The 11337-nt window shown below is 44.7% G+C and overlaps 1 protein-coding gene across 1 annotated transcript; it reads left to right on the top strand.

Annotated features, from left to right (window-relative positions):
* The first annotated feature begins 4814 nt into the window (after positions 1–4814).
* On the top strand, positions 4815–10809 carry LOC117719281 (E3 ubiquitin-protein ligase TRIM21-like). Its single transcript, XM_034517432.2, is given in 7 exon segments — positions 4815–4835; positions 4837–5235; positions 5589–5684; positions 6554–6784; positions 8405–8427; positions 9039–9139; positions 9439–10809. Coding segments are annotated over 7 exon segments (1416 nt in total). The 3' UTR covers positions 9984–10809.
* The last annotated feature ends 528 nt before the right edge of the window (positions 10810–11337 follow it).

The following is an 11337-nucleotide window of genomic DNA, read 5'->3' as shown; positions in this document are numbered from 1 at the left end:
GTGTCCACAGCTCATTAGACAGAAGCAGAAGAAACAATACAATTTGACCCCAATGCTGATATGTCTGTCATTCAGCATTCTCCCTCCCCAAATCTTTTAAAAATAATTGTCTCATTATAGCACACGTGCAAGCACACACACTTTTATATGTGTGTGGTTTAAAACAGTGCTTAGTGCTTGAGCACTGAAATGGCTACTACACACATACTTCGTGCATGTTCCAGTGGTGAAGTGCACCTGCAATCACAGTGCATAGGAGGCTGGGATAGGAAGATTGTAAGTTTGAGGCCAGCCCAAGCTACACAGTGAGCCCTGCTCTCAAAAATAATGATAATGGTAAATAATAATAAATTATGTAATTATTGAGGACTCACTATTTTTGAGGTGGATAAAAATTATCCCCATTTTCCACATGGGAAAACTAGGCTTCCAGGTAGTTTGTTAACTTGCCTAAGATCATGAAGTTAAGAAGTGAATGGCCAGAATAGAAATGGAGACAGTCTGATCCCAGAGGCTGCTTAAATGCTATGTTATGTTTCTTTGTTACCTAGTGTGCCTATTAACCTGATTAGTGTTGAAAAAGTCTGTCCCCAAAAGGTTGACATAAAGTTACATATTTGAGAGTGCTCCTCATCTGTCACCCTTACCTCCTTGTGACCACTTAGATGTAGCAGTCCTGAGTACACTCATGTTTCAATAGCCTAAGCCAAAAGGAGCTTCTGTGCTTCACGATCATCCTGTGCTGCAAACTGTGTGAATTTAGTTACATAGTATGGCTTAGGGAGAAGAACATTCTCCTCAAAGCAGTAATATCCTGGGAGAGCGAATGAGACACTTGATTGAACTAGATGTGGCAGGGGTGGAGTGGGTAGAGAAATGTGGAAAGGGTGGGAAATAGATAAAAACAGATAATTATATATGAATAGAAGGTTGGTAGATAGGTAAAAAAAAAACCAATAACAGAGTCAATTCTGGAGGTGGAAAAAAGTAAATTATATTCTCTGCCCTTCCACCACTTTACTTATCCAGGTTCTAGAAGATCATGAATAGTCTAAAGTCTATTTTGTTTTGTTAATCAAAGAAGTCTATCCCCGTAGCTTAGCTATAAGTTTTGAAAAGAAATGGCCCAGCTTAGAGAAAGTTTGAGACCCCAAGAAGGTTTCTATAACAACCAAGCATCACTCACCAACACTCTCAAGGGAATGTGAGGATTTAAGCCTCTGGCTTGTCTGGGTCCTAGGGCCAAAAGAAAAGACAAAAATATATGCTGTAGCACTGAATCCTAAACCTAGCAGAGTCGGGCATGAGCCAGGAACCCAGTTTTCCTCAAGCCATGGTATCGATGAATCTTAGATAACATTAAGGCTAAAATTATACTGTTCACAAATAAACTTGTCATAAACTGTCTCTGCTAAGCTCCCACAACAAGGGTGTCACAGACAGCATACAGGGCCTGCAAACAACCACACTCTTTCACCTCCTCTGTTTCTGGGCTGGCTGAGCTTTTATTATGTGGTAGAAAGGGCGAGTGAGGAGGTAGCCTGCTCTCCACATCTTCTCCCCTACACCCCTTACATGTTGGGACCCTCAGAGTCTGTGGCTGAGAATAGATAATGGACTCAGATCTGATGCTGTCAGTGAAGGTGCAATGTGGGCCAGCGAAAGGATGGAAACTGCAGAATCTTTTAAAACATTCATTTGCTTATAAACTTATGATCTATATAGGAAAAATCTGGTTTTTAAATAAATCAGATCATATCGTTTTTTATTCTGACTTATATGAAATCACTTTAAATGTTTTAAACAGTTGATCTTCAAATTCTCAGCATATAGGTGTTGTCTTTGCTAAAACTAAAATCTTATATTTAACTGGTGAGGTTAAAGTCTAGAACAGAAGAGGTCCAGAATATATCTAATATTAAGATGGCATAGATGCAGACACATAAATTACAGAGAGAAAAGAAGGAAAGAAGGAGGAAGGAGAGAGGGAGAGGGGAAAGGGAGACAGAGAGAGACTGACACAAAAGCCTCTTGTGTAATTCATAAGCAGCTATAACTATTTCATATCCAGGCCATTGGGGTGTTCACTCCTGTATTAACACAGATCAGTCTAAGGATATCTGAGCTCTCTGCAAATGGGATCTTCCTTTCATTTCCTTGAGTGACTTTGGTAGCGTGGATAATACGCGCTTTCTATTAAAAGCATTTCACAGTGGCATGTCAGAGGATGGAACATGACATGACAGTGAGGATCTCTGAGATCATCAAGAAATTATAAGATCCTAGTAAGTGTTAATGTGACCAGTTGTCACACGGCTAACAGCCTCTTCAGAGTTAGCTTAGTAGAAGAGGGAGCATCAGCTGCCCTGCTCAAACTTGTCAGAATCTGACATTTAAATGAAGGATAGTCGAGCAGCTGAACCTCAGACTGAGGCAGATCCTATGCTGTTGCTTTCTTTGCCCCACAGCCGACTGCAGAACACTTATCAGATTCTGACTGGGCCTGAAGCAGCCACTGCAGGAAGTCCTGAGGAATCATCCACACACCTACAGTTTTCCCCAGATTTAACCAGGTAGTTGAAATTGAAAAACACTGTTTCCCATCACCCTGAGTTGCTCATCTTCTCATGATGGTCCTTGGTCCAAACTACGTAGGAAAGTCAGATCTAAAGAGGGCCTCATGGAACCAAACCCTGTATGTTATAAAAGAAAACATCAGGAAAGGCCTTCCTCCAGTCACTATCATGTCTCAGGCTTCAGACTGACCCAGAGGGAAGGTGGCTGCCCTAGATGGATTTCACTCTTCCCAGTAGTAAAACTAATGATGTAGGCAGATGGTACAAGGCCCTGGTACCTACCGCCCTCAGTCCGTCCCCAAAATTAAAGTTTCATACCTTGATATCATAAAGAAGAAATTTCTTACCCCTGACAGTTTGAAAACAGGGGAGCAAAACCGGAAGACAGAGTGATGGTAAATGTATATGCTTCAAGTACACTGTATAATTAATATATGCTAATAAAAAGTGACGGGATGTTTCACTGGGATTTTAAAGAACTATCAGTCTTGGGGGAAGCTATCCATCCCTGTAGAAAACAGATAGTGACTCCTCTCCTATCCAGACCTCTTCTCCCAGATGCTCCCAGGTGTGAAGTGAAGACCAGTGTCAAAGACAGTAGACGGATATCCTGTAGATTACATTCTGCTAAAGGGGACAAGGAGGCCTTAGATAGACCACACCCAGGAGGGCAGGTATTGAGTGGCCAAGAGTCAGTTTCTGGCATCTCTGACCTCTCTCCGCCCACTCTCCGCCCTCTTTGCCTCCAACCCTTGCCACTCAACTTCCTGCTCCTCCCCTTGCTTCTCCCACTTCCTTTCCTCTGAGAGGAAACTGAAAGTGAAATTTAGACAGCAGGCTTTCTAAAGCTAAGCTGGAAGCACATAGCCAAAGCTAAGGACCCTGGTAAGGTGAGTGAAGCTGGGACCCCTGGCCGGCCTGGATGGCTCTTTCCCCGCCACAAATTCAAGGAGCTTCTTCCCACCAGCGCGCCACATGCTGAGTTTGCGAGCCCACCTGCTGCTTCCTTCAGCAGAGTTCTCTAGTCCCAGTCCTGCCTAGCTGCCCATGCCGGCCTGTGGAAGCAGGCTCTGAAAGTGACTTTCCTAGTTCCCTGGAAGGTGTCTTAGTTGAGACGACTATCCTAGTAAAGGCTGAAGAAGCGGGGCGGGGCGGGGCGTGACCTAGTCTAGAGGGGAGCTCAGGGAAACCCCACCCCTTGAAAACTCCTGCTTGAGGAGAATGCTAGCTAGCCATTTGGAAATTTCTGTAGGTTTCAGATCCACAGCACCCTAAACCAAGTTGAGACAAGTACTAGATTGGAGTAGTTTAGAGAAGAGCCCAGGGAGTGCTCCCCACAAATATCCATGGATGAGCACACGTACATATTATGTACATAGACATTTATCTAGGGGAACGTATGGGCATGCTTACATTGATGCATTTGTGCCCAAGTATAGTTTGCATATATGAACATATTTAGGGTAAATAAAAACATCAATGTATATATGTACATGCATACCTATATACACACACATGCAAGCCTAATAACTGAGAAGTGTACTCTTGGGTGATGTACTCAGGTAATGAATGACAACCATAAGTATTCTTACATCAACATGAGTGGGTCATTAATGACACACCTAGGCTGTACAGTTATCGCCTATTGCACAAGCACGGTATCTGCAGCCCTTCGTATTTGACAAAATGTCACATGTGATGTGTAGCTGCGTAAACCTTGACTCCTAATACCTGACCCCTGCAGTTATTGCCAAGATGAATGAAGACTGGAATGATCATACAGCACCTGGCTGGAATATGGAGGGTCCGTGGGAAACACGATAAATGGTCATCACTAACATGACTAGCATCTCCATGCAATGGAGGCACGAAATGAGAGAAAGGATGTGGGAGACGTCTGGACACAGAGAGTTAAAGCAGGGATGGGTGGGATGACAGTGGAGGTCTAAGCAGCATGATCCCTGCCAGTTATCTCTGTGTCTTTGGGAAATCCAGTTTCCTCTTATACCTGGTCGTCTCCGTGAGTGAGCCTAGAGGAGGGGCTCCTCTTGTTCAGGTTGTTCAGGTTGATGCCCTGTCTTCTGCTTTTCCCTCCAGTGCCATTGCATGTTCCCCTTTGCATTATTTTGTGGAGTTTGGGGTTTGCCTTGCTTTTGCTTTTGTCCTGCAAACTCTCATTTTATCTCTCCTCCCCTCTCGCCCCCCCCCCCCCCCGCTTCCTTCAAGATTCTGAGGCAGATGTCATCCTCTACAACCTCAAAAAATGTCTCTGGAAAAGTTGTGGAAAGATGTCACCTGTTCCTACTGCCTGGATCCCATGGTGGAGCCTATGAGTATCGAATGTGGCCATTGCTTTTGCAAGAAATGCATTTTTAAGGTTGGGGAAAATGGGGGCGGTTCATGTCCCGCATGCAGGAAATACTTTCTGCTAAGAAACCTCAGGCCCAATCGGTATATAACCAACATGGTGGAAAACCTTAAACAAGTAGCCCAGAATACCAAGAAGGGTACCCAAGAAATGCACTGCACAAAGCACGGAGAGACACTTCACCTGTTCTGTGAGGAAGATGGGCAGGCCCTTTGCTGGGTGTGTGCCCAGTCTGGGAAACACCAGGACCACACCATGGTTCCTATTGAAGAAGCTGCTAAGATATACCAGGTGAGGCCTTAGCACAGAGACACTAAAGAAAGTGTCCCCTGGAGAGTGCTTTGTTCCCCAGAATGGTGGCTGAGAAGTTGGGGAATGGAGGGATACTTCCTTCCTTTATTGAGAAGACCTTGTGTATGGAACACAGCTTTACTTCTCAGCAGCAGAGGCTATGCTGTGTGAAATGCAACATGCGTTGTGCTTTCTTGTGGCTTCCTGGTGCATTGGAAATTCAATGGCCCAGATCCAGTTACCCCTCTGGTGTAGCTCTGTTTTTGTAAGACATACTAGGTTTCTTCCAAAGTCTTTCCATCTGCCTCCTCCACGCCTCTAGCTGGGAACTAACCTGCTATCTTTTTCTACAGGAGAAGATCCACATGGCTTTAGAAAAATTGAGAAAAGGGAAAGAGTTGGCCGAGAAGTTGAAAATGGATCTTGCAATGCAAAGAGCAGACTGGAAGGCAAGAGCTGTAGGCTGGGTTGTGTCCCAGGTCTTGACCTCAAGCAAGCGTTAACCGTGACTGTGCCTATCCAAGGGATAGTATAAGTCACTCTCCAAGAACCATCTGCATTCTGTCTTCATATAAAGAGGCACTGAAAGATAGGAAGGAAGAGAGGAGAAGGAAAGAAGAATGGAAGGGAGAGAGGGATGGAGGAAGAAGGAAAAATGGAAGAGAAGGAAGGAGGGAAGGAGAGAGAGGGGGAAAGAAGGAAGCTTTAAATCAGATGAGATTTCCCCCAGTCTGGCACAAAGATCAAGAATTACTGGAGAAAGTTTACATCATTCCTCTGACCCTCTCTCGGGATAACAGAGTCAACACTAGTCTCACGGGTCTGCAGTAGGAAGCCCACCTGACCTAGTGGCCGCTTGGCAGTGAGCAAGTTATTAGTCCGAAGCCTGATAGAGATTGAGAATTTGCTGATAGAAAATGGAATACATCTAAAACTGCCAAGGAGTGCAGGAGGCTCACAGCCAATCACAGACCTCAAATGAGTAGCAAAGACTTGAACCCACCCCCACCCATGAAGGCAAAGACTATTGGCCTGGGGCCACTGTTTTCCACCCAGGGCTTAAAAAGAGAGCTTCATTGGGTATGGGAATAGGGTTTCCACACTACAACTTGCTGAGATAGAAAGGCAAAGGGCCTCACATGGGCGTTAGTGGCTTTTGGAAGAAAGGTTGAGAAAGTATCTGATGCCGGGATCTTGTGGGAGTGAGGGTGTGAGTGTGGGTGGGGTGGGGTGGGTGCTGAGGGAACAGAAACATCTTCACCACCAAAGCTGAGGAAATTTTTATTGAAAAACTCTTATCTTCCCTTTGCCACTACAGAGGAACGTTGACACACAGAAGTCGAGGATTCATGCAGAGTTTGTACATCAGAATAGCTTGCTGGCTCTGGAGGAACAGAGGCAGCTGCAGAGGCTGGAGAAGGATGGAAGGGAGCACCTGAGACTCCTGGATGAGAAGGAGGCAGAGCTGGGTGAGAAGAACCAGGCCCTGCAGGAGCTGATCTCAGAGCTGGAGAGGAGGAGCCGGGGTTCAGAGCTGGAGCTACTTCAGGTGCAGGTGCGACCCCCTGCACAGGCTCAAGGAGTAACTTGAAAAAGCCAGCACTATCTGGAACTGCTCTTAAAACAAGTGCTGCCTTAATTTTTAGGGTATTTTTAAATAAGCTGAAATGTGAACCCTCGAGTGGCTTCCATTCCAGAACTACAGGGTACAGACACAAGAGAAAGTACTCCATATTCCTAGGAGATGCCCACCACAGCAGGTGCCACGTGTAGGAATCATATATCACCAAGATACATAGTATCACATATCTTGAATGGTGTTTTTAAAAAGAATTAAAAGAGGAAATCCAGTGCTTAGACAAGTAGCCATAAGAATGTTTTTTTAAATACAAAATACAGCGTATAAAACTGACCTGTGTCATTTCTCTCCAAAATAATAGGTCATGGGAATAAACTTTTTCTTTTCCATGCTCAGTTTCTCCATTTATGAAGACACAGAGGGAGTGGGATCCAGAAGGGTGGCCCTATCACCAGTCATAGCTGTTGTATATTCATACTTTATGTGTTTCTGTGAGCTACCTACATAATTTTTAACATGTTCTGCTTCTACTGAAAGTCTCATTCTTTTTCCAAAGTAAATAATTCTTTCCGAAGCATAGGAACTAAATATCATGTATTGGTACTACTATTCTCGTTTCTAATTTTTCCCATATGATGATAGCTCAGGTTCTTAAACACCACACCAGTGGCTTGCCAGGGCTCAGGTTAGTGCTGCCGTTATCCCATTCCACTGAAGAGAAAACATTAATGGACTTAGTGGGAGACTCCCATTAACTTACATCAGTTTATCTAAGTAGTAAGGCGGAAATTAAGATGAGAGCTTGTGTTTTAAAGTCAGTGCATACTCTAAAGCCATCTTGCATCCCACCTTGGTATGTTAGCCTGGTCTTGGAACACTGTAGATCACATGATTTCTAGGTGTCTTTCCCATACCTCTGTCACTGTCCCTCAGTCAGGTACATACAGACATTCCTGGTTTGTACAGAAAGTTGTTGGTTTGGCTTGGCAGGCTTTCTCTTGCCTGTCACTGAACTGGGCTCCCTGATGCCTTTTTCCTGATGCCTAGAGGCTGTCAGTTCAAACATTATGGCTGTCACTCCCTGGGAATAAATATTCTCACTTGAGCTAGCTCTAAATAGTGGAGAGGATTAGCCACTACACTGGACAACTAGCCCTTCCTCCACAAACAGCTCAAGCCCATAAATAGCAAGGAGCCTCCCTGGACACCCATCTCAGCCATTCTTTGCCTGAAACTACCTCTGGGCTTCAGTCGGGTTGTGTTGTTTATTTTCCTCTCTACTGGCTCCTTAGCCAGGCCCTCTCCTCCAGGAACCTAGCCCTTGTAATTTGCTATCTCTATCAGTCTTTAAATCCCTGGTTATATCCTGGCTAAAGGTTATAGCCATGTTGGCTTCCTAGATATTCTGTGAGCCATCACATGTCATTTCTGCTAAGGGCTTGTCAGAGTAGTCTTTGGGGCCTTGGCTCAAGGGGATGGTGCAGAACAGAGCCCAGGAAAAATACGGATAATGTCACATGGCCCCAGGAGTGGCATCTCAGTGGTCAGTCAGAAACTCCAGAATTAACTGTCTGTCTCTTTTCTCCTCAGGAGGTGAGGATCATCCTGGAAAGGTAAGGAGAGGTTTCCTCAGTTAGAAAAGGGAACAGGAAGCATGTATGCATAGAAATGGCTATTGACTTAGACACACATTCACTGGGGTTTTTCTCCTGAATTCCTATTCTCAAAACCTTGTCCTCTCTAAAACATTCTCTACCCTCCAGTGACTAACGGACATCTCACTGATGAATTGCCCAATATAGTTAACAAATGTCATCTTCATACGTTAAAAGTATGAAAGTAACAGGTCCTCTGAGTCTGCTAGGACTCTCATATAGAAAGACATTCATAAGTAATGAGTGAAACCCACAGCATGGCCAAGACTCCTCCAAGTTCTTCACAGAAGTGCCTTGGCCGGTTAGATGGCTCCCTGTAAAATTACATAGAATCCACATGACCATGACCTCAGGCTCTGGAAAGAGATGGAGATTTATTTGAGATTCCTAGAACTTAGAACTCCAGATCGAAACTGGTTATTTTTTTTTCTTTTCACATGGACACTGAATGCATGAGTATCTGTGCATTTGTATTGAATTTAATTATTAGAGTTGTCCATGAACGAGATCATTAGGGCCTAAGGTAGAAGATAGGAGTAGGAAGTAAGATTCCCAAACTCTTTCCCTAGGAGTGTATCCTGGAAACTGGACACATTAGATGTTGACTCCCCAGACCTGACAAGTGCATGCCATGTGCCAGGGCGGAAGAAAATGCTGAGGACGTATTGGGGTGAGGTGACTTCTAGGAATTGTGGGCTGGACATAAAGGGATAATGAAAGTGTGGAGTAGGTGGTCATGGGGAGCCCGGGTGGTAATGTGTGGCAGAGGTGCAAGTGGTACAGGTGGAGCAGAGAACAGAGATGAGGTTTCTTCACACATCAGAAGAAGGGCCAGAGTTACTGTGAGTCATTTCCTCACATGATGAGTTCAGGGTCACTACTCACCTTTGCGTTTACATGGATCCCCTCAGTACAGGCAAAGTTGCTGGCCCCATCCATCCAGTCTTACCTATGATCTTCTTTCTGCAGTTCATATCACTCTGGATCGCAACACCGCCAACTCGTGTCTCATCATCTCAAAGGATCGGAGACAAGTGAGGATGGGAGACGCCCATCAGAATGTGTCTGAAAATGATAAGAGGTTCAATAATTACCCCATGGTGCTAGGTGCCCAAAGATTCTCCTCTGGGAAGATGTACTGGGAGGTAGATGTGACCCGGAAGGAGGCCTGGGATCTGGGGGTTTGCAGAGAGTCTGTACAGAGGAAAGGGCAATTTTCACTCAGTCCTGAGAATGGCTTCTGGACCATTTGGCTATGGCAAAAAGACAACTATGAGGCTGGTACCAATCCTCAAACCCCCCTACACATTCAGGTACCTCCGTGCCAAATTGGGATCTTTGTGGACTATGAGGCTTGCATTGTCTCCTTCTACAATATAACTGACCACGGCTCTCTCATCTACACCTTCTCAGAGTGTGCTTTTGATGGACCTCTGCGACCCTTCTTCAGTGTTGGTTTTAATGACGATGGGGGGAATGCAGGTCCTCTAAAGCTCTGTCCACTAAAGATATGATGGTCGGGAGCCAGTGCCTACTGACAGCACTTCCTGGACACTTACCTCCTCCTTGTCCTGATCAAGATCCAGTGGCTTAACTACTGAGGACCATTTCTGCATACTGCTACTCACTTGCTGTTGGTGTTCTTCAGCCATGAACTTTGTCATTGTGACTCATCTAGTTGGAACTGCCCTAAACCCTCATCTCTTTAAAAGAGTCAGGGTCCCAGAATGAAGGAGTCAGCTGGACATAACTAAAAGTCAATGTCAGCTGACCTTCAACATCAATATACATGACAGGTTCCTCAAAGGTTCCTCAAAGAAACAGACGCCTTACAGTGGTCCCAAACTCATCTAGCTCAGACAAAAGCACATTTCTGCCTCCTTTCTGTGACTTCCTTTGTTTTCTCTATCCTTGGTTGTTACCTTTGGCCAGATACCTATCTATTCCTATATCATCTGTAGCTCACAAGATTTCCTAAAAATTGTGCTCAGTCTGTCCTACTCAATTCTTGTTAGTAGAGCTTAAAATATTTGTCATTAACGTACATCTTTTTGCTGAAAGCCAAACCCAGGAAATTACCTGCTGTTTTAGAAAGTTTAGTCAGTACAATGTTAAGAAAGGACATTCACAGGTCTCAGGTACCAGGAACCTGGCATTTCCTTGGAGCTGGTTATGACAGTGGGATGGTCTAGGGCAATAATGATATGACAGTGGACTGGTCTTAGACAGTAAGGATTCCGTAGTAGGATAGCCCTAAGCAATGACCCTTGCCCAAACTTCCCGGTTTGCTGTGTCTTTAAAACCTGCCCCCAAAATTAAAGTTTCAGAGCTTGATCAGAACCCAGACTTACTCTCATTCTTTGTGTCTCTTGTCCTTTCATTCGTTCGCCCACTTCCCTAAGGTCTCGTCGAATCCCCACGGGCCTGGGCATCTTTTGGGTTGGTTTGGGTTTTTGTTTGTTTATTTGTTACAGGGGGGCTTTGGTGGTTTTATTGTTTGTTTGTTTGTTTGTTTGTTTGTTTGTTTTCCCACCCTGGAATGCTCTATGCACTTCTTCTGTAGACTCAGGTCAAGAATATCTTCAGGATAAAATAGTGAAAGTGGTTCGGACAAGAGCAGAATGTAACACTGACAGTATTCTCAGTATCCCCAGTGATAGCCAAAGTCTAGGCGCCATGTTGGTCTGGTCAGTGAGTCCCTGCTCTTGACTCTCACAAGAACAGCTGCGCTCAGACACTGCCTGCTGTCAGTTTGCGGATATGCTTTTCCCTTGTTCCATTGCCTTGAAGAAAGTGAAATTAGTAGCTGAACTAGTACACAAATATTTTGAGGGCTTCAAAAAATACCTTCAGTGGAGTTAGGGAAAA

The sequence above is a fragment of the Arvicanthis niloticus genome, chromosome 1, assembly GCF_011762505.2.
Source record: "Arvicanthis niloticus isolate mArvNil1 chromosome 1, mArvNil1.pat.X, whole genome shotgun sequence".
Taxonomy (NCBI): Eukaryota; Metazoa; Chordata; class Mammalia; order Rodentia; family Muridae; genus Arvicanthis; species Arvicanthis niloticus.
This window is presented reverse-complemented; position numbering and strand designations above follow the sequence as displayed.